This window comes from Pelodiscus sinensis, chromosome 6 (genome assembly GCF_052426305.1).
Source record: "Pelodiscus sinensis isolate ZL-2025 chromosome 6, ASM5242630v1, whole genome shotgun sequence".
NCBI classification, from domain to species: domain Eukaryota; kingdom Metazoa; phylum Chordata; order Testudines; family Trionychidae; genus Pelodiscus; species Pelodiscus sinensis.
In genome coordinates, this window is record NC_143057.1 from 132,278,364 (window position 1) to 132,304,831 (window position 26,468).

The following is a 26,468-nucleotide window of genomic DNA, read 5'->3' on the forward strand; positions in this document are numbered from 1 at the left end:
TGGTATTCTGGGCTTCTGGACATATAACCTCAGCAGGGAATCAGCAAAGCACTACCCTAAGACATGAGCTCATATACAGCAAATTTATAAATATCTGAACTAATTGGGATCAGGTAAAGATCAGATAATCAAAAATTGAGATAATCCAGAAAATGGGCGAAGAGCTTTCTAGCCGCTATTTTAAGATGTGGAGATGCTTTTCAACTGACTCCTCCAGAAAATCATTAACACACACACCCCTTCTTTATTTTCAGTGTACACAAACCGTTACTTCTAGTAAAGAGTACCAGTGCAAAATGATTTTAAGTTGCAACAACAGCAACATTGTGCTATTTTGGAGTTGCTTGAGTTTATCATTTCTGGATTTAAAAATAGATACTGTACTCTCTACTAGAAGTAACATTTCACGTACGCTGTAACTAAAAAAGGGGGGGCACTATGTTTTAATACTATACAACCATCTGATGTGTATGCTAGTTTTTTTGGTTAATATAGAGAGCTGGATAATAGAGGGTTAGATAAATGGGGTTCTATTGTACCATGGTGATAGGTATATCACAAATTCCATAGTTTAATCCAGGGGAAGCCCCACCTTGCTCAGGGACTACATGCCCTCCCACAGGTTCATAGATTTTAATGCTCTAAGGTCTGACTTGTGTAGCACAGGACAGGGAAATTCCTCAAAATAATTCCTAGAGCAGAACTTGTAAAAAAACAACCACTCTTGATTTTAAAATTGTCAGTGATGGAGAAGCCACCATAACCCCTAATAAACTGTTATAAAGATTAATTACTCTCACTGTTAAAAATTCATGGTTCATTTCTGGTCTGAATTTGTCTCCTATCAGCTTCCAGATACAGTCATGATAGACCTTTCTCTGCTAAACTGAAGATCTCATTATTAAATACTAGCCAATTAGCCCATCATAAGATGGGATATTCAGGTCTTCGCTCCTGAGCGCTCTCTCTCTCTCTCTCCCCTCCCCTCCTACTGCCTCCCCTCCTCTCTCTCAGCTCTCCTCCGCCTCCTGCCTCTCTCTCTGTCTCTTTCTTTCTCTTCTCCCCCTCCTGCCTCTCACTCTCCCTTTCTCTTCTCCTCCTCCTGCCTCTCTCTCCCCTCCATCTCTCCCTGCGCCCCTTCCCCTTCCCTCCCACTGTGGCACTTGGCAGAGTGCTGCCTGCTCAGCCGGGCTGCTGCGAGGGAGGGGGGCGGGGTGGTGATGTACACGGCCAGGGGGCGAGGCCGTGTACGTCACTGCCCTCCTTTTCCCTCCCACCCTGGGGGAGCCCAAACAGGCCCTTGCGCTGCTGGCTCCCCCGGCAGCCTGACTGAGGGGTGCAGCACTCAGCTGAGTGCCACAGCGGAAGGAGAAGGGGGGGCGCGGATGTACACAGCCCTGCCCCCTGGTCATATACGTCACCACCCTGCTCCGCCCCCTTCCCCTCCCTCCGTGGCAGCTCAGCTGAGTGTTGTGCGCTCAGTCGAGCCGCCGCGTGGGAGGAGGGGCGGTGATGTACACGGCCAGGGGGCGGGGCTGTCTATGTCACCGCCCCCCCCCCTCTCTCCCGCAGCAGCCCGGCTGAGGGGCACACCACTCAGTGCCACGACGGGAGGAGAAGGGGGGGGGCGGTGAAGTACACAAGGACTCCGGCTGCGGCCAGTGGCTGTAGCCCCCCCCCGCCAGGTCTGCTTCCCGCCCCCCTCCTCCCGTCCAGCCCCACAGCCCCTGATCCCCCCCCAGCTCTGCTTCCCACCCCCTCTTTCTGCCAGCCAGCCCCACAGCCCCCGGGACACCCTCCTCGCCAGCGCTGCTTCCCTCCCCCTATCCTCCCCTCCTGCCCCACAGCCCCCAATCCCCCCCCAGCTCTGCTTCCCACCCCCCTTCCGGCCAGCCCCGCCCCCTTCCCCTCCCTGCATGGTGCCCGCCCTCCTTCCCCTCCCTTCATGGTGCACTGCAGCGCTCCCGCGGGGCCCTGCTGAGCATCAGAGTATGACCATCAGAGAATGGCCATCAGAGCACCTGTGCTTTTTCCGTCTGGAGCGTCCACACTTGCCTTCTTGCACAATAGCTGTAGTACAAAAAGGAGTTATGCCTCAGAAAAAGAGGTTTGCCTACGGCGGAAAAAGCCTTCTGTTCTGCCATTTAACTGCCCATTTAATTGTGTAAGAGCTCATTTGAGGTGTGGACACTGCAGATTTTTGTGCAAAAACCTTGTAATATAGACATAGCCTTCGACTCCCAAATCTGTTTCAGAGTCACTGCTTCCCTGTATTCAGGATGGGGACTTCAAATATATCCTGTATTTTTTGTTTCTATATTTATACATTTACCTTTAGCTAAATTAAAACTCATAGTGTTTACCTACCACCAGTTTAGTAAGTGACCAATATCATTTTGAACCCGTGACTTGTCCTCTTCATCATTAACTACTGCCTCAATTTTTGGTTAATCTTAAGACTTTATCAGCAATGATGTTATGTTTCTTCCAGGTCATTGATAATAATGTTAAATAGAATACCTCCTAGGGAGCCCCACCTTGCCCAAGAAGCACATCTCTTCTACCTATACCCACACAGCCCCTGAAACATACCCTCTTTTTCATGTACATTAGGCAAAATGCCACTCTGTACCCTCAACAGTACTTACCTTCCCTGCATAGTGAATGATGCTGAACCCTAGCACAGGGCCTCTACATGGCTGGAAGTGTGAATTCCCCTTGAAGGTGCTGTTCAATTTATCCACAAAGGTTTTATCAGTTGCCTGTAACACAAGAGATTTTAGCATAGTAAAACCCTACAAAATGAGAAATTAATAGTTAATATTTATACAGCATCCCCATTCCCACCAAAACACTGGGCAGGAATCTATAACTGACTGGAAATACATTCCAATACAATATAAATACAGTAAAAGCTTCTCTAATAGTTGAGACAGAGATTAAGAGAATTCTTGTCTATGCAGTGACTCCCCACAACCAACTGCTACTTAGCCTCTCTGCAAACTCCGAAACTGTAAATCCGCCACTAGCTTCCCAGACTGACATCCACCCACATTTGAACCAAGGGATGAAGCTGATTCTCCATCAACTGAAGTCTTTACATCAAGAATGTGTGCGTTTCTTCCTAAAACGTCCATTTAATCTCAGTCACAGATTATTAGGTGAAATTCTGTGGCCTGTATTATGCAGCAGGTCCCTTCACTTTGTCTGTTATGTATTGCACAGAGATGACTCCATATCACAGGCACAGCTGCAGCATTCCAAAGTGGTACTATATGATCTATGGCAGCCCAAAAGCAGAGGGGCTGCAGAAGTCTGGTGGAAGGCAAGTACATGGGGAGTTGGGTATGTGGGTTTATGTTCCCCGAGTAGGCTGCCAGAGACTGTGGCTCAGCCATTAGGACACTTGAAACCCATCTGGACTCAGCCTGGAGGGAAGCCTGATTAGAACACCTGTCACCAGTTAAGGCTTATGAACAGGGCTCAACAAACTGCAGCAAGAGCTACTTGCCAGGCCCGTGCCGTGCGTGCGCTAGATGGCACTGCGCATGCGTGCAGTGCCAGTGAATGGGGCGCACGGAGTGACTGGCTGAAATCTACTCATCACGGGAGAGGAGAAACAGCGGTTTGTCGAGCCCTGCTTATGGGCACACAATAAAAACCTTCCCTCAGGCAAGGCAGAGGGAAGGAGAAAAGGGACGGACCAGAGGAGAAACGAAGCGGAAGACAAACCCTGAAGGCAGCAAGCTAATAGGGCCTGTTCCAAGATGCCAGGGAGCAGGTACCCAGGGAGTGGCTGGGGAAGTGGGCCAGGGAGGGGCTGCTATTCACTGAGGCAAGGGCCAGGTCTCACAGCCCCACTTGGGGCTACCGCATGCGGCCCTGGTCCTCTTGCTTCAAGAGATCCTCGTGAGATGGGTCCCTGAAGAGAGATGGGGTTGGTGGGGTGGGAGGGAGGAGGGAAACAAACAGAATCGTAAGTCCCGATTTCATGATTTCTAGGATCCATCAGTCCATTGTTATCTTGGCCCATTGGTGATAGAAGGGCTGGAACCGATGGTAAAACAAATGTGGGTCCTGGTACTTTGCCTCTACAACGTGTTTTGAATGCATGCCCTCGACCGATGAGTCAAACCTGCTGTTTTGACACAGGTTGGTTAGTTGCGCAGGATGGCTGAGCGTGTCTGCATTGTACCCGCTGCTTCGGTTGAGGTTGGTCATAAGGGCGGTGTTATTGCCTCTGGTACTGAAAATCATACCTCCTCTGATATGGGTAGTATCTCCTCCTCTTATACGGGGGAGTATACATACCCAGGGTACGTAATGTCGTACAAGAGTGTCACAGGGCACACATTGCCCCCCCCCCTTCCCTGGGAGGCGAGTCACCCCTCCCCCGATTATAGCCCGCGTTGGCGGGGTGAGGGATCCGGGCCCACCCTCTCTCCAGACCCCGACCCAGGGCCCTAACGCCAGGAGGGAACCTCCTGACGGTAACAGGCGGGGGTTTACCCCAAAACACGCCCGTTCCCGGGTTCCACGGCCCGCCCTGGGTCTTGTTCACCCCGCCGCGCCGTTATCAGCCGGCCTCTTGGGTCTTCCTTGCCCCCTCCTCACCTCTCGTGGCGCCTTCCCCCACACCTTCCCCTTCGTCTGCCGCAGGGTCCTTTTTATCTGGCCGCTCGCCGGCACCGCTGGACACCCTCACTTCCGGGTGCCCCTCCCTGCTCCGCTCGGGCGCGCCTCTGACGTCTGCGCTTCCCTCTGGCGCGTCTTGCAGATGTGTTCATGCTCTAGCTCCGGGGTCCGGAGCGGCTGCGGCCACGGCTCCGATTCTGTCATTATCAGCCGCGGCTCGCAGCATTTGCAAGTGGCGGGGTTGCTTCACCCCGTCACAGAGGGTCTTTGCCCAAGACCTCGTCAGTTTCTCTGAGAAAAGCTTGCACTTTTCAAAGGGGAAGTCTCCTACTTTCATCTGTAGTTCCCTAAGTAGCTGCACCTGCTGTGATTCTGCCACATGCCTGAATAGTTCCTGCAATTGCTTCAGGTCGTCCTGGGGGACATGTCTCCCAGGAATACCGCCTTATCAGGAGATGAGGATTGATCTGTCAGAGATGTTTCAGGTTCAGGTTCCTCGGATTCTGACAACTGTCCCTCCTCCTGTTCTGAGCGTTGCGGTTGTGAAGTGTGACTCTGCTCAGAAGGGGTTGGGGGTCATTGTGTTGGCTGAGGTTGCATTGAAGCATGGTGATATCTTGGCTAATGGCAGCAGCAGGGACATCGTCTATATGAATGTGATCTGTAATAGTGTCGAGATGAGTAATGTGGCCTGTGATAATAGTCATAATCGTGCTCCGATCTGGCTGGTGATGAGTGTCTCGAGGATATGAGACTACCATGATGGTGGTAGTATGTTAGATGAGGCAACTGTCTTGGTGAATGAGGCAAGCGTGAAAACATCCTCGACGGAGGAGATCGCGAGCTGTACGCAGAAGCATTCTATGTAAAGGTCCAGACTGTCAACGCATCATTACTGATCTTCAAACCATCCTGGACAATGATCCCTCGCTTTCACAGGCCTTGGGAGGTAGGCCATTCCTTGCCCACAGACAACCCGCCAACCTGAAGCATATTCTCACCAGCCACTACACACCACACCATAATAACTTGAACTCAGGAACCAATCCTTGCAATAAACCTCGGTGCCAACTCTGCCCATATATATACACCAGCAACACCATCACAGGACCTAACCAGATCAGCCATACTGTCACTGGTACATTCTCCTGCACATCTACTAACGTAATATATGCCATCATGTGCCAACAATGCCCCACAGCTATATACATCGGCCAAACTGGACAGGCCCTACGTAAAAGAATCAATGGACACAAATCTGATATTAGGAATGGCAACATACAAAAACCTGTAGGGGAACACTTCAATCTTCCTGGACACACAATTGCAGATCTAAAAGTAGCTATCCTGCAGCAAAAAAACTTCAGGACCAGACTTCAAAGAGAAACTGCTGAGCTACAGTTCATCTTCAAGTTTGACACAATCAACTCTGGATTAAACAAAGACTGTGAATGGCTTGGTAACTACAAAAGCAGCTTCTGCTCTTTTGGAATTCACACCTCCAGATCAGCTACTAGAAGTGGGCCTCATCCTCCTTGATTGGATCCACCTCGTCATCTCCAGCCTGATTCTGGCCTGCATATTTATACCTGCCTCTGGAAATTTCCACTATAGGCAGTCCCCGACTTACGTGGATCCGACTTACTTCGGATCCCTACATACGAACGGGGCTTTTCTCGCCACGGAGGACGCGGGCGGCGGGACCGCCCAGACGCGCCGCGGTCCCGCCGCCCGCGTCCTCCGCAGCGAGAAAAGCTGCTCCGCGTCTCCCTGGTCTGCTGAGGGGGGAGGGGGGGGCCAGCAAACCAGGGAGACATGGAGCAAAGCCGCGGTGAGAAAAGCCGCTCTGCGTCTGCCTGGTCTGCTGGGGGAAGGCGGGGGGCAGCAGACCAGGGAGATGCGGAGCAAAGCCGCGGCGGTCCCGCCGCCCACATCTGCCTGGTCTTCTGGGGGGGGGGGGCGCACTAGCTGCGTCCCCCCCCCCCCCAGCAGACCAGGGAGACGCGGGCAGCAGGACCGCCGAGTGGCGCCGCAGTCCCGCCGCCCGCGTCCTCCGTGGCTTTGCTCCGCGTCTCCCTGGTCTGCTGGGGGGGGGGGGGGCGCATCTAGTGCGCCGCCCGCCCCAGCAGACCAGGCTTTTCTCGCCAACACCTGGGGTAGAGCAGCTGGGGCGCTGCCAGGTTGGTCCAGTAGCCCCGAGGAGTCCCAGGCGTCCATATTCAGCCACTGTTGAAACTCATCAGTGGCTGATTCCAGGAAGCCCGGGGCAGAGCAGCTCTGCCTCGGGCTTCCTGTAGTCAGCCGCTGGTCAGTTTCAACAGCGGCTGAATCTGGACGCCAGTTCCGACTTACATACAAATTCAACTTAAGAACAAACCTACAGTCCCTATCTTGTACGTAACCTGGGGACTGCCTGTACATGCATCTGACGAAGTGGGTCTTTGCCCACGAAAGCTTATGCTCCTACACTTCAGTTAGTCTATAAGGTGCCACAGGACTCCTTGCCGCTTTTGCAGATTCAGACTAACACAGCTACCCCTCTGATATATGATAATCGATGTGTCTGAAAACTTTATTCTTTACTATAGTTTCAACTTATTTGCCTGGTGCTGATGTTAGACTTACCGGTCTGTAATTGCCAGAATCACCTCTAGAGTGCTTTTTAAATACTGGTGTCACGTTAGCCATCTTCTAGTCATTAGGTACGGAAGTTGATTTGAAGTATATGTTACAAGTCACAGATAATAGTTGCGCAATTTCGCATCTGAGTTCTTTCAGAACTCTTGGGTGAATGCCATCTGGTCCCGGTAACTTGTTACTGTTAAGTTTATCAATTTGTTCCAAAACCTCCACTAATGACACCTTAATCTGGGACAAGCTGCACATAGTTTGGAATCTCTCTAGAAGGGAGTATATTCACTCTGCCATGGGCTCCAATTTTTCACAATAATTTCCATAGTCATAGCATTCAAGTAATCTTTTCTGTGTTTAGCTTGGGATGTTGGAATAGGAGCCTTAGGGTGCATATGGACTCTCGCACTGACTGGTATATTAAACTTTTGATTATCCAGTCATCACCACAGAGAAACATTGAAACACCTTGATTTTGTAGATGGGCTGCCAATACAGCCATCATCCTTGTACATGCTCTTGGTGCAGACAAAAGGCTGAATGGGAACACTCTGATGATGAGCCTCAGGAACCTTCTGTATATCAAGTAAATGTGAAAATGAAAATAAGTGTACTTGAGGCTAGAGCTGTAAACTTAATAGTCTTGATTCAAAGATTGGATTATCAGAGATAAATTGATTATAAACCTCAGACATCAAAGTGTTCAGTAGTCTGAGGTAAGCACAACACAAGGAACTGACGCTGAGCTTCCCGCAGCGTTTCAAAGCAGCAGCGCTGCACTGAGCCCTGTCTCTAACAGATCCCAGCTCCACGCAGTGTTGCCACTTTGAAACGCCATGTGCAGCGTGGGGACACCCTATATTCTGAGGATATACTGGCTCTTTGGCTACTAGCTGGAGGAGGTATAAGAACTAGGGGTCACCAAATGAAATTAATAGGTAGAAGGTTTAAAACAAACAAAAGGAAGTATTTCTTCGCACAGCGCACAGTCAACCTGTAGAACTCCTTGCCAGAGACTGTTGTAAAGACCACAATTTTAACAAGGTTAAAAAAGAATTAGATAAATTCCTGGAGGCTAGGTCCATCAATATTTATTAGCCAGGATGAGTAGGAATGGTGTCACTATCCTTTGTTTGTCAGAGGCTGGAAATGGGTGACAGGAGAGAGATTACTCGATGATTACCTGTTCCACTCACTCCCTCTGGGGCATTTGGCATTGGCCACTATCTGAAGACAGGACATTGGGCTAGATGGTGTGTTGTGAGCAAGACACAAGAAGTCATTCTTCCGTTCTACTCTGTACTAGTTAGGCCTCAGTTGGAGTACTGTGTCCAGTTCTGGGCACCGCATTTCAAGAAAGATGTGGAAAAATTGGAGAGGGTACAGAGAAGAGCAAAAAGAATGATTAAAGGTCTAGAGAACATGACCTATGAAGTAAGGCTGAAAGAATTGGATTTGTTTAGTTTAGAAAAGAGAAGACTGAGGGGGGACATGATAGCCGTTTTCAGGTATCTAAAAGGGTGTCATAAGGAGGATGGAGAAAGCTTGTTCATCTTGGCCTCTGAGGATAAGACAAGAAGCAATGGGCTTAAACTGCAGCAAGGGAGGTTTAGGTTGGACATTAGGAAAATGTTCCTAACTGTCAGGGTAGTCAAATATTGGAATAAATTGCCCAGGGAGGTTGTGGAATCCCCATCTCTGGAGATATTTAAGAGTAGGTTAGATAAGAGTAGGTTAGATAAATGTCTATCAGGGATGGTCTAGACAGTATTTGGTCCTGCCATGGGGACAGAGGACTGGACTCGATGATCTCTCAAGATCCCTTCCAGTCCTAGTATTCTACGATTCTTGGACCTTTGATCTGACCCAGTATGGCTGTTCTTATGAATTTCTCCAGCTTGACTAGGTATCACAGATGTTAGAAAGAAAATGCCTATTGAATCCCACCTACTTCATCTTTCAGGACAGCATTATTCCCTATAGGTGGTTTTCTAGCCTTTAGTGCCAAGTGATAGGGAGACGCCTACTGCCAGTTCCTTCTGGGAGATGAAATTCACTCAGAGTTCTGCCCTTTCCTCCTAGTTATACATCCCTCACATATTTGCAGATTAACGTGCCTTTGCTTCATTCCACTTTGCCATCACTTAGATCCTTTAATGCTTGAACACAGAACAGTTACAATGTGAACAATGCCTGAAAAGTAGCATTTCTGGGTCTTGGGAGGTAGGCTGTGGTGCGAGATTTGGTTTATAGAACAAGGAGGATTTCAGCAGTTCAGAATCGAGGCAGACTCAGGCACAACTATCCACCCCACACTGACCTACACTCACAGCACTGGAAACTCTCCTCAGTTCTGTGCTACTTCCCCTTGCTAAACCACACTGCCTGTGGTTGTACCCACCAGCCCTAAGTGCTCCAAGGCTCTTGTCTAGATTACAAAATATTACTGCATTTGAGCTCACTGAACACTCCTGAGCCATGACAACACAACACTGCTCAGGATTAGTCCTGGCCTGGAGCTTCACAGACCTGATCCAACAAGTTAACCTTTTGCACCCCAGCAGAAGACCAATATTTCTCGTCAGACATCTGTTGCAACAGTACATCATCTTCTTTGACTTGTCCCTGTACCACTCCAGTCACAATTACTGTACCTGAGGGAAAGCACTCTGCTCATCAAGGAGAGACAGCAGCCCCAGTGGCTTAGCCAGGAACAGGTCCTGCAGCAGGAGAAGGAAAAGAGAGGAGTCCCTTAACAGGAGTGGAGGAGTTCATCCTCTCGTGAGAGGACATCTCCTCTCCATTTGCTCACTACACACCTTGTTCCTACCTTCAAGGGAACTTTTCCCTAGATTTTAACCATCCCAACCTTGGATACAGTACCTCCTCTCTCCTTCCCCTGGGCCTGGGGTTGGAGGGCTCTCCCCCATGCCAAGTTCTAGGCTACTCACCAGAATGGGTTTATTATTGTTGAATGTAATTGTCTCCCAGGGTAGTCCTTCCTCCTGGTAAACAGCCTGCTCCAGTTGGAAAATGTGCTGAGACACAGAAGAGAGTAAAATTGGAGCTCCCACCAGAACCAACAGCCTTTCGCCAAGCAAGTCATGCATCCTTTCCCATGACACACTATTTGCAAGGCAGAGTCACAGCTTCAAACCGCCTCAGCGATCATATGCCTTCTCAAGACAAGATCACAGCTGTAAGCAATCCACCTGCACCAGGGGCAACATCGGAAACTTACATGCATGAGGAAGACCCTGCTCCTCATCTCCTCTCCGCTCCCATGGCAGGATCACCACTCTGATTTCCCCCAGCCCTACGGAGGCTCTATTGTACAATGAGAGAGCACCACTCTTCCCTTCTATGGCTCTCCCAGCACCATGTGGAGCCCCTTGCCAGACCAGATGATGTCACACCTCAAACTTACATAATTGAAAAACTGCTGCAGCTGTTCGTTGGCCAAGTTGATGCAGAGCTGCTCAAAACGATTCACCACAAAGTTCTCAAACCCAAAGATATCCAGGATCCCTGGAATGAGGGAGATGAGCCTTAACATAGACGCCTGCAGACTCACCTATCGGGGGCTGAGCATTCTCTCAATTAAGCTTCCTATATTGGCAGCAAAAACCTCACCTCACCAAGCCCCATACCTTCACAAGCTGTCATCTCATCAGAGACCCACCCTTGTGGAACCCCTGCATTATGCTCCTTCCACAGGTTGCCATAATCCTGCACTGAATCTCATTCCCTCACACTAACCCCATCCATGAAGCCAGCTACACCCCAGCCACCTCCACTCCAGAGACTCACCTCACAGAGAACAATGTTAGAACTAACCCCCAGCAAAATCTACACAGACCCTCACCAAGAATCCAAATCTTGGAGTAGTGGGAGCCCAGGTCTACAGCATGGCGGCTCCGGGGGCTGGAGCCAGGTCTGCAGTGTGGCTGCTTTAGGGTTGGAGCTGCGGCCAGGTCTGCGTGACAGCTGCCCAGTGTCTTTCGGGCCGCGTGGTGGGTGGCTGCCAGAGCTGGAGTTGGGCTGTGATGTGGCTGCTCCTGGGGCCAGGGCCTCTTGCACCCCTCTTCCCCCATCACTGCCCTCTGCTGTCCTCCCCACCTCCAGCTCTCCACATGTCGCTGCTCCACCTTCAGCACCCCATTCCGTGCAAGCAATGGGTACTGGCAGTAGCTTCCCTTTGCCTCAAGCGGGGACTCGCAGCCCTGCACAGGTGGAGGGTGTTGCCTGGGAGAAAGGCTCAAGGTCTCAGCAAGTGGGGGGTGGGTTGGGGTCTCTGCACTGGGAGAGTCTCTCAGGGAGCAGCACCACTAGTGGGTGCTACAGTGCCACACATCTGAACAAGTGCACATAACCTCAGTAATGGTGCATGTGAGGAAGTGTGGGAGTTTTGAGGAGTTCAAAGGGGGGGTTACTTGCAGAAGGAGGGCACTCAGTGTCCCTGGATGTTACTGATTTAATGTGCTAAGTCAAGATAGAGTTTGTTGTTACAGCGAACAGCACAAAACTGGAGACTCCAGTGCCTGGTTACTGGTTCTGGCCAGAGGGAGGACAATGGGCAGCAGAGAGAAGACCTTGGTGTCTTGCCCAGCTAGTTTCAGCCATGGAAGAACAATGGATGGAGGAGAGGAGAGGCGGAGAAGAGAGGGGTCCAGGTGACCCTGTTTACCAGCATAGAAGATAATGGATGAGGGAGAGGCTGTTGTAGGGGATATTGGAGGCTCAGCTGGAAGAAGATTCTCTAAGCTGTAGTCAGAAAGAGAGGAGGGGAGAGGACAAACCATGGGCCGGAGCAGACAAACAACCGCATTTTAAGGAATCCAATGCATCAGGGAAGGGCAGACAAATAAGCAGTGGCAAATTTTTAAAGTGCTTCTACACAAATGCTAGGAGTCTGACTAATAAGATGGGTGAACTGGAGTACCTCGTATTAAATGAGGAGATTGACATAATAGGCATCACTGAAACCTGGTGGAATGAGGAAAACCTGTGGGACACAATCATACCGGGATATAAAATATATAGAAAGGATAGAGCAGGCCGGGTGGGTGGCGGAGTGGCACTGTATGTGAAAGATAATGTAGAATCAAATGAAATAAAAATATTAACTGAATCAACACGTTCCATAGAATCGCTATGGATAGTAATTCCATGCTCCAATAATAAGAAATTAGCAGTAGGGATATATTACCGACCACCTGACCAGGACAGCGATACTGACATTGAAATGCTGAGGGAGATTAGAGAGGCTACCAAAATAGAGAATTCTATAATAATGGGGGATTTTAATTACCCCCATCTTGACTGGATACATGTCACCTCAGGAAGAGAAGCGGAGATAACATTTCTCAAAGGCTTAAATGACTGCTTCTTGGAGCAGCTGGTGCAGGAACCCACAAGGGGAGAGGCAATTCTTGATTTAGTCCTGAGTGGAGTGCAGGATCAGGTCCGGGAAATAACCGTTACAGGACCGCTTGGGAATAGTGACCATAATATAATAACATTCAACATTCCTGTGGTGGGAAGAACACCTCAGCAGTCCAGCACCCTGGCATTTAATTTCAAAAAGGGGAATTACACAAAAATGAGGAGGATAGTTAAACAGAAATTAAAAGGCACAGTGACTAGAGCCAAATCCCTGAAAGCTGCATGGAAACTTTTTAAAGACACCATAATAGAGGCCCAACTTAAATGTATACCCCAAATTAAAAAACATAGCAAGAGACCTAAAACAGTGTCACCGTGGCTTAAACGCCATGTAAAAGAAGCAGTGAGGGACAAAAAGGTATCTTTTAAGAAGTGGAAGTCCAATCCACTGTCAAATCAAGTGTAAAAATGTAATAAGAAAAGCAAAAAAAGATTTTTTGAACAGCTAGCCAAAAACTCAGAAAGAAATAACAAAATGTTTTTTAAGTACATTAGAAGCAGGAAGCCTGCTACAAAACCTCTGGGTCCCCTAGATGATCGAGCTATAAAAAGAGCAATCAAGGACGATAAAGCCATTGCGGAGAAACAAAATGATTTCTTTGCTTCAGTCTTCACGGCTGAGGACGTTGGGGAGATTCCTGAATCTGCACCGTCCTTTGTGGGTGATGAATCTGAGGAACTGTCCCGGATTGAAGTGTCATTAGAGGAGGTTTTGGAACAAATAGAAAAACTTAATGTTAACAAATCTCCGGGACCGGATGGCATTCATCCAAGGGTTCTAAAAGAACTCAAATGGGAAATTGCTGAGCTATTATCTGTGGTTTGTAACCTATCCTTTAAATCGGCTTCCATACCTAATGACAGGAAGGTATCCAACGTGACACCAATATTTAAAAAGGGCTCTAGAAGCGATCCTGGCAATTACAGACCAGTAAGTCTAACTTCAGTACCGGGCAAATTAGTCGAAACAATAGTAAAGAATAAAATTGTGAAGCATGTAGAAGAACATAATTTGTTGGACAAAAGTCAACATGGTTTCTGTAAAGGGAAATCCTGTTTTACTAATCTGTTAGAGTTCTTTGAAGGGGTTAACAAGCATGCGGATAAGGGGGATCCAGTAGATATAGTATACTTGGATTTTCAGAAAGCTTTTGACAAGGTCCCTCACCAAAGGCTCTTGTGTAAATTACATGGCCATGGGATAAGAGGGGAGGTCCTTTCTTGGATTGAGAACTGGTTAAAAGACAGGAAACAAAGGGTAGGAATAAATGGTACATTTTCAGATTGGAGAGGGGTAACTAGTGGTATCCCCCAAGGGTCAGTCCTGGGACCAATCCTTTTCAACTTATTCATAAATGATCTGGAGAAAGGGGTAAGCAGTGAGGTAGTAAAGTTTGCGGATGATACCAAACTGTTTAGGATAGTCAAGACAGAAGCAGACTGTGAGGGACTCCAAGAAGATCTCACCAAACTCAGTGATTGGGCAGCAAAATGGCAAATGAAATTTAATGTGGATAAGTGTAAAGTAATGCACATTGGGAAAAATAACCCCAACTATATGTACAGTATGATAGGGGCTAATTTGGCTACGACAAATCAGGAAAGAGATCTTGGAGTTATCGTGGACAGTTCTCTGAAAACTTCCACACGGTGTGCAGCGGCGGTCAAAAAGGCAAATAGGATGCTAGGAATTATTAGGAAAGGGATAGGAAATAAGACACAGAATATCTTACTGCCCCTGTATAAAACTATGGTACGCCCACATCCTGAATACTGTGTACAGATGTGGTCTCCTCACCTCAGAAAAGATATTTTGGCCTTGGAAAGGGTTCAGAAAAGGGCAACTAAAATGATTAGGGGTTTGGAGCGGGTCCCATATGAGGAGCGGTTAAAGCAACTGGGACTTTGCAGTTTAGAAAAGAGGAGACTGAGGGGGGATATGATAGAGGTATATAAAATCATGAGTGGTGTGGAGAGGGCCGATAAAGAAAAGTTATTTATTAGTTCCCATAATAGAAGAACTAGAGGACACCAAATGAAATTAATGGGTAGCAGGTTTTAAATGAATAAAAGAAAGTTCTTCTTCACACAGCGTGTAGTCCACCTGTGGAGCTCCTTGCCAGAGGAGGTTGTGAAGGCTAGGACTATAACAGAGTTTAAAGAGAAGCTAGATAATTTCATGGAGGTTAGGTCCATAAAAGTCTATTAGCCAGGGGATAAAATGGTGTCCTTGGCCTCTGTCTGTCAGAGGCTGGAGAGAGATGGCAGGAGACAAATTGCTCGATCATTGTCTTCGGTCCACCCTCTCTGGGGCACCTGGTGCTGTATACTGTCAGTAGACAGGATACTGGGCTAGAAGGACTTTTGGTCTGACCCAGTACGGCCGTTCTTATGTTCTTATAAGGAGGATTCTGAAAAGTACAGGAAGAGAGCAGGCAGAGGCCACCTGGCTGCAGGGGAGACTCAGACGTGCTGGGCTGAGTGAGGCTAGGCCAAGAGGCCTGAAATCCTTTGTTCCATTCAAAGCTCAATAAAACCCTCCTGTTTTGTGTTGGCTGAGTTTTGCTCTGGCCTGGAGAACAGGGTTGCACTATTCCCTCTGGGAGTGGAGGCCTTGGAGGTCCAGAGAGAGCTGATACCTCCGCTCCCCGAGGGGGCTTACGGCAGAGACAGGTGTGCTAAAGGCTCTGGAGAGGTGCTGTCCTGGAGGCAGAAGGGTGGACCCCCTAGAAGAGAGTGGACTCCCCAAGAAGGGGCTGTCGCACTGGAGTGGACTCCCTGAGAAAGGGCTGTCGCAATGAAGAGGGGTTCCACCCGGGGACTGACAGGCCAAGTGTGGGCATAACCTGTGGGACAGTGAACGAAATAAAACTCACTTCGCTTATGGATGGAAAATCTTGGAGGGTACACTGGCTGTGGCACTTGCATTCAGGAGGCTGACAAGAACAAAATAGCTCAGACTTACCAATCTCCTTCAGCTCCACCTCAGGATCCACACTCTCAGCCAGCAGTTCATTGATTTTGTGGACAATCCAACCAAACACCCGGCCATATGCCTTCTTAGCAATGGAGTCCCGGGCATCTGAAGAGTCATACAGTAAAGAAATATAGTCACCTAGCCGCAACTGCGCCTGGCCCTAGAAGAACTTCTGAGCTTCCCACTAGGCCTCCTAAAGGCCCTTGTGGTGGGACTTTCCCCCACCTGGGTGCCCAAGAGACCTAGTGGCTCCAGACAGAGGAGACAGGACAACATTGTGATATGCTAACCAGGGAATGTGGAGTTTGGGCTATTTCTTTGCACCCTCCCATGTAATTAATTCTCCAATGTGGATTATAGAGTTCTGTTTAGACTGTAGCTACCTATCCATAACAAGATGGATTTTGACCCCCTCCTACCTCTTAAGATTTCTGGGGAAGAACATTTCCACTCAACTCAGACTGCTCATGAGCCCTCCTACCAGAGCGCAGTCTTAGAGATAATATGTTCAGGAGACCATATAAAATGGAAGATCTTTGATGAGGAGTATAACCTAAGATATTTGGCATATAAACTCCCTTCACCCTTCTGTGACCGAGGATGATGCACTTTTTCTGTATACAAGCACAAGTCCATGCAGCTGGATCTAACATGGCCGAGGGTGCTGAGAGAGTTGGCTGATGCATTACCCATCAGCTCTGTGTTCTTGGGGGACCAGGCTACAGTATCCAGCTTATTTTACTCACGAAAGACCTCATGCCCCCAGCTGCTGCTTTAACCAAAACCCATCAGCAGAAAGACTTACAAAAAGCATTGAAAAGGTGGGGGAAGGCACACCTAAACTCCTCTGTACAAGGGTCACAGGGTTATGAAAACTCCTCTAGACTTATGCATCAAAGATTGGAAGGGGGGGGGGGAGTGGAATCTCCATTAGCATACAGAATTAAGAACAGAGATTCCAAAGCAAAAAGCATACTGAACTCTGGGATGAGGAAAGCACTGTATGAGGGGAAATCTCTGTTCCAAGTGTTAACAGCTGGACACTCCCCACCCCCGCTCAGTACTTATCAGACCAATTCTAGAAAATCCTCTATTGGTATCCAAAATACTGAAGCTGCCTAATAATGATGAGCTCACTCAAAGGAACAGTCCATAACCAGGAATGATCAATTCTTATGGTCTAGTCTGAAAAAAACAACTTTTTATACTCATAAGAACAGCCAAACAGGGTAACACCAAAGGTCCATGTAGCCCAGTATCCTGTCTTCTGACAATGGCCAATGCCAGGTACCCCAGAGGGAATGAACAGAACAGGGAATCATCAAGTGATCCCTCCCCGTTGTCACCCACTCCCAGCTTTTGACAAACAGAGGCTAGGGCAACAAAAATGATTAAGTGTTTGGAATGGCTGCCATGTAAAGAGAGATTAAAAAAACTGGGACTTTTCTGCTTAGAAAAGATGAGACTAAGAAGAGATATGATAGAGGTCTATACAATCATGACTGGTGTGGAGAAAGTAAATAAGGAAAAGTTATTTACTTGCTCCCATAACACAAGAACTAGGAGTCACCAAATGAAACGAATAGGTAGCAGGTTTAAAACAAACAAAAGGAAGCATTTCTTCACACAATACACAGTCAGCCTGTGGGACTCCTTGCCAAAGAATGTTATGAAGGCCAGGTCTTTAACAGGATTCGAAAGAGATCTAGATAAATCCATGGAGGATATGTCCATCAATGACTATTATCTTAGGATGGGCAGGAATGGTGTCCCTGGCTTCTGTTTGTCAGAAGCTGGGAAATGGCGACCAGGGATAGATCACTTGATGATTACCTGTTCTGCTCCTGCCTTCTGGGTGACCTGGCACCTCAGAAGACAGGATACTAGGCTAGATGGACCTTTGGTCTGATCTAATATGGCCATTCTTATATTCCTATGTTCTTATATTTAATACCATTATAAATGCTGGAAGCAAAGTGGAGTTTGGGGTGGAGGCTGACAGCTTGTGACCCCAATGTAATAACCTCATGATTCCCTGACTTCCAGTTGAGAACCCTGGGCCAACCTGGTCAGGGATGCAAACCCATGCTGTGGTTATCCTTAGCCTCTAAGGGTGTGTCTAGACTACAGGTTTTTTTTTTTTTTTAAAAAGTGGCCTTTTTTCAAAAAAACTTCCCCTGCATCTAGACTGCTGCCGTGTTCTTTCGAAAGCAAATCGAAAGAATGCAGCAGTTCTTTCAACCGTGGAAAACCTCGTTTTACAAGGAATAATGCCTTTTTTCGAAAGCGCTTTCAAAAAAAGGCCCTACGTAATGCAAACTGTGCTTTTTCAAAAGAGAACATCCAGACTGCCTGGGTGCTCTCTTTCGAAAAAGCGGCTTGCTTTTTCAAAAGTACTGGTTGTAGTCTAGATGCTCTTTTTCGAAAGAGGCTTTTTTGAAAGTATCTTTTGAAAAAGACTCTTTTGAAAGAGGCCTGCAGTCTAGACGTAGACTAACTGCCAGAAGCTTGGACAACAAGGGATGGATCATTCAGTAGCTGCCCTATTACAGGGCTAGGGAAGATGCAGGATCCGGCCCACAGACTGAATCTGGCCAATTTCTATTTATATCCTGGTGCCCATGCTGCCAAATTTCCAGGTGTTGTCTCAGGCAGCAGGATTCGGCATTGGTGAGGCCACATCTGGAATACTGCATCCAGTTCTGGGCCCCGCACGATAGAAAGGATGTGAAAGCATTGGATAGGGTCCAGTGGAGAGCAACCAAAATGACTAGGGGGCTAGAGCACATGATCTACAAGGAGAGGCTGAGGGATTTGGGTTTATTTAGTCTGCAGAAGAGAAAAGTGAGGGGGGATTTGATAGCAGCCTTCAACTTCCTGAAGGGTGGTTCCAGAGAAGATGGAAAGAGGCTGTTTTCAGTGATGACAGATGGCAGAACAAGGAGCAGTGGTCTCAAGTTACAGTGGGGGAGGTCTATGTTGGATATTAGGAAAAACTACTTCACTAGGAGGGTGAGGCACTGGAATGGGTTCCCTAGGGAGGGGGTGAAATCTCCATCCCTAGAGGTTTTTAGGTCCTGGCTTGACAAAGCCCTGGCTGGGATGACTGAGTTTGGATTGGTCCTGCTTTGGGAAGGGGGCTGGGCTTGGTGACCTCTTGAGGTCTCTTACAGCCCTAGACTTCTATGATTCTATGATCCTATTTAAATGGCTTTGGCTGTAGCACTACCCCAGTAGGGGCCGGAGCCACAAGCCCCTTAAATAGCCACAGCAACCGAGGACAGCTGCCAGAAAATGTGGTAGCGGCGGGGGCAGGAGCACCAAGCCCTTTGCTACGTTTTAAACTCAAAGCCTCTGGTCCCAGACAACTCTTTCGGGGGGCTTGTCCCTATCCCCACTCCTTCCGCTCCACACCCCACCCCTTACAGTAGGTAGAGCTGACCTGTGACCAAAATTCATTAAGTGGCCTCCTTACAAAAATTGTTGCTCACCCATGCCCTATTCTGTCCATTCCCTCTGAAAAGCTTGACACAGGCCAGAGTCAGAATCTGAAGACTGAATAGTAGATGAGAATCTGACCCAGTATGGCTGTTTTTATGGTTCCCCGTCATCCAGCTGCTGATCTTAATCAAGACAGGGAGCTGGTGCAGACATACAGGAGGTAGGTGTCTGACATACAGGACAGGCAGAGCTGGGTGCTGACTATGTACTGCTGACACTGTAGCTTTCATTGTCCCCTCTGTTCTCCTTAAAGCAATATACCAATTTTGAATATCATGGCAGACCCCAGAGTTGAGTGCTTTGTGGGTGACAGTTGTTCAGGACAAACTCCTCTGCTGTATCTGAGCCATTTCAGGTCTTTCCTGCAGAGGCCTATATAAGAACATTCTTATGTTCTTATTTTTTCAGGTCTTTTCTGCAAAGGACTACAGGGATGAAAGGAAAGGAAAGATATGACAGGCCCTCACCTCCTGCTACCAACAGGGGCTGCTATAGCTGGGCTGGAGCACACCTGCCCACAGCAAGCTCCACAGGGCGGGAGCAGCCTCCCTACCCCCAGTGGGCGGGGAGCCGCACCAGCCCATACTGGTTAACTGGAACCAGTACTCCTCACAGATTAAGGATGAGATTTACTGTTTAACCATTCACATCCCTAGTGTGTACAGCACTAACACTTAAAGCCCCCCCTCAGGCCGAGAGGACATTAAAAGAGGACTGCACAAACATGTAAGGAGACATAATCCCTGCTCCAGAGAGCTTACATATATTGTTGGATCACAGATATGATCAGGGCTCGACAATTAGGGCAATCTACTCGCCCATGGTGAGTAGATTTTAGCCCGGTGCAGCTGCGCAGTGCGGTCAGCGTATGTGCAGCGCAGTCTGCGCATACGCAGCACACCGAACTGCGCGGCATAGATGTGCCTAGAAGAGCTCTTCCAGACAGCTTTTCTGATCGACCTCCTCTGCCCCTTACCCTCTGCCTGCTGCTGTGTGTGGAAACGTTGAATCTGCTCTCCCCGGGTTACGGACACTTTACAAATGAGGCATTTCAATAGCTCCTCTTCCTGAACTCCAAATTGACCCTGGAGAGAAGGGACCAGAGACAAGTCAGTTTCAATCCCTCGTTCCCTTGTGCAGTGGCAATGTCTCCATGCCTCTGGGTGGCACCCAGTACAATAGGGCCATAATCCAGACTGGGGCCTCTGGACACTACTGTATTGTAAATAATGAGAGAACATTGCAGGAATCAAGCCACAAACTCTGAAGTTACCACTCTCCCCAAGACCAGTTTTCTTGCTCTGTGTCAAACACAGAGCTCTCTAACTCATGTGCCCTCTGCTGCCAAAGCCCCCCCCCTTTTCCCCTCCCCCTGCCTCCCTCTCCCTCACACACACACTCTTCCCAGCAAGAGCCACACTTACCTCCAATTACTTATATAATACATTATTATATAAGTATACATTATTAATTGTCTGAGATGAAAGCTCTGTCAGGGGAGGAAGAGAAGCTTAAAATATGATGCCATGACTCCTGGTTACCACAGAACCAAAGTGCTCTCCAAAGGTAGAAAGAGACAGCATTGAAATTTCTCTTCCTATGCTATTGGCAAGAGCAAACTGAGGTGAAATTTGCTTGTTTTCAGGGATTTTTTTGTATGTTTGTTTTAAAATATAAAGCACGAGCTTGGTTGTAGAGGTGTGGCTTTTACTTAGTTTCACCTACAATAAGGTGCATTTCAGTCTGATTTCAACAGACAGTGATTTCAACAGCCAGTAAATTCCATAGTCAGAACCCAGCTCTATGATGTTTCCATCTCCTGCATTCACAAGTCTGCCATAGAGAAGGGCAGCTCTGTGGTTCCAGTGGAATGTAGCTATTGTGGAAAGTTATGGAGAGAGGGCATCTCCGCATAGCCAATGATTTTATTTCATTTATTGTCTCATGTTATGACTAACTAGTGTAGAAACCATTTTCATATTTAGCTAGAAGCCATCTTGTAGAACAGAAACCATTTCAGCTTCTTGCTTCTGCACGTATACCAGAGTGAACTTTCTGTCACCCCATGTGAGAGGCCTAAAGGATGGGCTATTGGAATGTGTTAATTGAACTGTTTGAGAGGGGAGCGCTCACTCCCTGTTGCCTGTCCCCCTTTCTTGCTGATAACAGTTTGCCTTTTAAGTTTAATTGATGATTTCTGTAATTGGATGCCCTGACATCAGACTTGTTTGGTTAAGGGTATAAAGATACTAGGATTGATTGTATTAGCCAGCCTTACTGGGCCCGGCTCTGCTGGGACCACGTGTGGCTCACTTTGTGCCTTATTGATCAATAAAGCTTTTTGTTAGTCGCCTAACCATATGGAAGCTTGGCTTTTGCTTCAACACTAGCAAGTCATGTTGTACATAATTATTGTATGCTAACTAAACTGAAGTGATAGGATTATAAAAGTGATTAGTAGTTAGACTATGCTAAAGTGTCGAAAGAGGATATGCAAATTCCGTGGGAATTTGCGTATCTTCTTCCGATCTCACTTTTGAAAGCAGAGTTTTGAAAGTGAAAGTAGTCTGGACCTGTTTTTTTCTGGCAATCCCCCCCCATCCCTTTTCCGAAAAGTTGCTCTTCCTCAAAAAGAGGAAAAAATCCTGTGGAATTTGCATATCCTCTTTCGACACTTTAGTATAGTCTAGATGAGCCCTAAGAGAGAGACTTTGTGACACAGATTGAGTGTGTACAGCACAGAGACTGAGAGAGGGCATGTGGCAGTATGTGAGAAACACAGACTGGGTGTATGGGACAGTGGCACAGTGTGTGCTGGCTGTTGCTGGCTAAGTTTCTGAGAGAAGCTACGTGCTGTCTTTAATGGAAATCTATCCTGCTCTTTTGTCTCCCCAGTCTGCACTCCACTGGCTTCAGACTGGAGCAGTTCTGCTGACTGTGTGTCTAGGACCACTGGAGAAATGGAGTACAGGAACATGGGAATACCCTGACTTTAGCACTTCCCTCTCCTCTCCACAGCTAGCAGGAGAGTCCTGGAAGCAGCTCAGCTGCAGGATGGAGCACGGTGCGGAGAGGGGCACCTGACCATACCTTGTCAGCTGTAAGTATGATCTCTGCCAGTGCTGGGCAGGTTGAAGAGAAATGTTTGGCGGGACAAATCCGGCCCCCAGGCCTGAGTTTGTCCATCCCTGCTTTAGCTATTTTAGACCTTTGAAGAAGAGGTTACTCACCTTCGGTGCAGTAACGATGGTTCTTCGAGGTGTGTCCCCGTGGGTGCTCCACGTCTGGTGTCGGGCTGGTCCCGGCGCCGCGAATCGGAGCTTGCCATAGCTGTAATCGACCGGGTCGCGCATGCGCGAGCAGTCTTCGCGCCTTTGAACAGCCACGCGCGACCCGGTCCCCGCCAGTTCCTCTCACCGCCATCTGAAAAAGATAATAGAACAAGATTCCGTAGCGGGGAGGAGGGCGGGTCATGGAGCACCCACGGGGACACACCTCGAAGAACCATCGTTACTGCACCGAAGGTGAGTAACCTCTTCTTCGGGTAGTCCCCGTGGGTGCTCCACGTCTGGTGACTCCGGAGCAGTAACCCACTAAACGTGGGCTACGGAATCACTAGTGTTGTGGTTTGGCAGCACTGCTGAGGCTAGTGCCGAATCAGAAGCCAAGCGCTGCACTATTGCGTAATGCCTTGAGAAAGTCGTGTTGGAAGACCATGTAGCAGCACGACATATGTCGCGTAATGGGACTCCTCTGACAAAGGCTGTTGACGTAGCCATTGCTCGCGTAGAATGGGCTCTAGGCTGTGATAGAAGCGGTTTCTTAGACCTGCTGTAGCAAGTAGTAATACAAGAGACGATGATCTTCGAGATACGTTGAGCAGATAGGGCTTGACCCTTCAAGTGTCCCGAGGTGGAAACAATCAGACGGTCCGTTTTCCTAAAACCACGGGTTCTATCTATGTAGAAAGCTAGTGCCCTACGGACGTCCAGCGTGTGCAAGAGAGCGTCCTGTCTTGACGTGTGAGGTTTTGGGTAAAAGCATGGCAGAACGATCGGTTCATTGATGTGAAACTCAGTACAGACCTTCGGTAGAAAAGCTGGGTGTGATCTCAATGTTACAGCATCCTTAGAAAAAACTGTACATGGGGGTAATGACATCAGTGCTGCGAGCTCACTCACCCTACGTGCCGACGTTATAGCAAGGAGAAAAAGTACTTTCATTGTGAGGTCTGGCAACGGAGCGGTTGCTAGAGGTTCAAACGGGGTTCTTGTTAGAACATCTAGGACCAAGTCAAGACTCCACGCAGGTGGCGGGGGCCTAACTGGTGGATTGAGGTTAATGAGGCCTTTAAAGAATCTTGCCACCATAGGGTGGGAAAAGACTGACTTCCCTTCGATGGGCCGATGGAAGGCCGCAATTGCCGCTGCATGAACTCTAAGCGATGATATGGATAGACCATTCGTCTGCAGCTGGAGAATATAATCCAATATGACATTCAGTGGTGAAATAAAGGGGTCGAGGTCCTTAGGAGCGCACCAGCGGGTGAATCTCGACCATTTAGAGAGATAGGTCTTTCTAGTCGATTCTTTCCTGCTATAGAGCAAGATGCGCTTTACCTGGTCTGAGCAAAGTATCTCGGATGTGCTGAACCATCTATCATCCAGGCTGTCAGGTGAAGGGTGTCCAGCCTCGGATGGAGAAGGGAGCCGTTCTGTTGCGACAGTAGATCCGGTAGATGAGGGAATCGGTACAGTATCCGAGTCGAGAGCTGTAGGAGGGTCGAATACCACGGTTGTCTGGGCCAAGCTGGGGCTATGAGCAGTAGTCGTGCCTTGTCCATGACAACCTTCTCTAGTACCCTGGGAATGAGCACAACAGGAGGGAATGCATATAACCGTGATGTTCCCCAGTGAAGAAGAAACGCATCTCCCAGGGAGTGCGCGCCCACTCCCGCTCTGGAGCAGTAAGCTCTGCATTTCGCATTGGTCTTTGTGGCAAAGAGATCTATGTCCGGTTGACCCCAGCGGTGAAAAAGGGGCCGGAGGACATCCGTACGAATTACCCACTCGTGGTCCTGATAAAAATGTCTGCTTAATGCATCCGCGATAGTGTTTTCTGCACCGGGTAAATATGCAGCGACAAGAAAAATGTCGTTTCGAATGCACCAGTTCCACAGTCGAACTGCCTCTGCACAAAGGGATCTGGAGCAAGCACCGCCTTGTCTGTTCACATAATACATCGCTACGATGTTGTCTGTTAGAATCCTTGTCGTTGTGCCTTTTATGTGCCGCTTGAACCACCTGCATGCATGAAATACTGCCCGCAGCTCTAGGAGGTTGATGTGCAACAACATCTCTGCTGGGGACCAGCGGCCTTGAGCCTTTTCGGTACCCATGTGAGCGCCCCAGCCCATGAGAGACGCGTCCGTGGTTATCTCTCTTGCTGGTTGCGGAGCGTGAAACGGAGCCCTAATAACATGTTGCTGGGGTTGGCCCACCAGTGCAGGGACTGTTTGACCTGCATGGGGATCACCACGGTTTTGCGAATGCTGTGTCTGAGGGGATTGTACACGGTGGCCAGCCAATGCTGTAGGCACCTTAAATTTAATCTTGCGTGCCGCACGATGATCGTAGTAGCCGCCATATGACCCAGGAGCTGCAGGTATACGCGGACTGGTAGCATAGGGGACTGCAAAGTCGTTGTCACCAGGTCTTTTATGACCTGGAAACGCTCTACCGGCAAATGCACTCGCTCCTCGAGTGAGTTTAGCCGAGCTCCTATGAAGGTAAGGATCTGTGTCGGTTGCAGTCGGGATTTTTCTGTGTTTACAACGAGGCCAAGAGATTTGAATAGGGCTAGAGTGACCGTCACCATGTGAGAGGTCTCCGCATGAGTGCGACCCTTGAGCAGGCAATCGTCTAGGTAAGGAAAAATTGCGACTCCTATTCTGCGTAGGTGGGCCGCTACTACCGCTAGAGTCTTGGAGAACACCCTCGGTGCCGATATAAGGCCGAACGGAAGTACTTTGAATTGGAAGTGGTTGTTGCCTACCACAAAGCGGAGAAATCATCTGTGTGCCACATGGATTGATATGTGAAAATAAGCGTCCTGCAGATCTAGGACTGCGAACCAGTCTCCTTTGTTTAGTGCCGGCATGATCTTGACCAGCGTGGTCATTTTGAAGCGCTGTTTGCCAATGAAGCAATTTAGACCTCTTAGGTAGAGGATTGGCCTCCAACCCCCTGACTTTTTGGAGACCAGGAAGTACCTGGAGTAGAACCCTTTTCCGCGAAACTCCTTCGGGACCTGTTCTATGGCACCTATGCTTAGAAGGTGAAGGATTTCTTCTCGAAGAACGGTCTCGTGGGATGGGTTCACGGTAAGAGCTAAGGTTGGGGGGTAGTGGGGGGAACTGAAATGAATGGGATCCAGAGGCCTGATGTTATCAATTCTAGGACCCATCGGTCCGACGTGATGCTGGCCCATTGATGTATGTATGGCTTCAGTCGGTGGTTGAATGTGTTGGAAACACGCTTCTGTGTAATGACCACTGGAGGCATGTTCGAGTCCTTGGCATGGGAGTCAAACCTGCTGCCTAGGAGCAGGTCTGGTTGGTGGACGATTTTGTTGTTGTTGTTGGCGTCTGCGTTGCGGGCGCTGTCGAAATTTAGGCTGTTCAGGTCCACGCTGCTGTTGCTTATATGAGGAATAGTCATACCTCCTTTGAAATGGATAGTATCTCCTTTGTCTGAAGGGTGGCATGTACATACCCAAAGTTCTGAGGGTAGTACATGAGTCCTTCCCCGAGTGTAGAATTTCGTCGGTTGTGGAAGCGAACAGCTTTTGCTTATCGAAGGGCAAGTCCTCGACTTTGGTCTGTAACTCCCTAGGAGCTCCTGCCGACAACAACCATGAGGCTCTACACATAGCGATGCCTGAAGCCATGGCTCGCGCTGCGGTGTCCGCTACGTCCGCGGCGATTTGAAGGGATGTTCTGCATGCCGCGAACCCTTCCTGAACTACAGCTTTCAGAAGAGGTTTCTTACTGTCTGGAAGGTGTTGCATGAGTTCAGGAAGCTTGGAATAGTTATCAAAATTATGGTTTGATAGGAGCGCAGCGTAATTAGCAATGCGGAGGAGTAAGGTTGAGGAAGAATAGACCTTACGTCCGAATGAATCCAACTTTTTAGAGTCCTTGTCCGGAAGGGAATTTCTAAATTGCGGAGTCTTTGCCTTATGGCGGACTGCATCGACGATCAACGAATTAGGCTGGGGG

The 26,468-nt window shown here is 48.6% G+C and overlaps 1 protein-coding gene across 10 annotated transcripts in view; it reads right to left on the reverse strand.

Moving 5' to 3' along the window:
• LOC102461674 (myosin-IIIb-like) overlaps positions 1-26,468 on the reverse strand; it is a 166,044-nt gene that overhangs the window by 88,516 nt on the left and 51,060 nt on the right. For all 10 annotated transcript variants that reach the window (XR_012898732.2, XM_075914722.2, XM_075914723.2 and 7 more), the window contains 6 exons: positions 20,166-20,274; positions 15,677-15,793; positions 10,694-10,794; positions 10,218-10,304; positions 9,921-9,986; positions 2,649-2,762 (listed from right to left, as the gene is read on the reverse strand). Coding sequence is in view for 9 of the 10 variants with exons in the window: in XM_075914722.2 (XP_075770837.2) it covers positions 2,649-2,762; positions 9,921-9,986; positions 10,218-10,304; positions 10,694-10,794; positions 15,677-15,793; positions 20,166-20,274 (594 nt within the window). In the remaining variant the exon portion in view is untranslated. The remainder of the gene's footprint in view (positions 1-2,648; positions 2,763-9,920; positions 9,987-10,217; positions 10,305-10,693; positions 10,795-15,676; positions 15,794-20,165; positions 20,275-26,468) is intronic.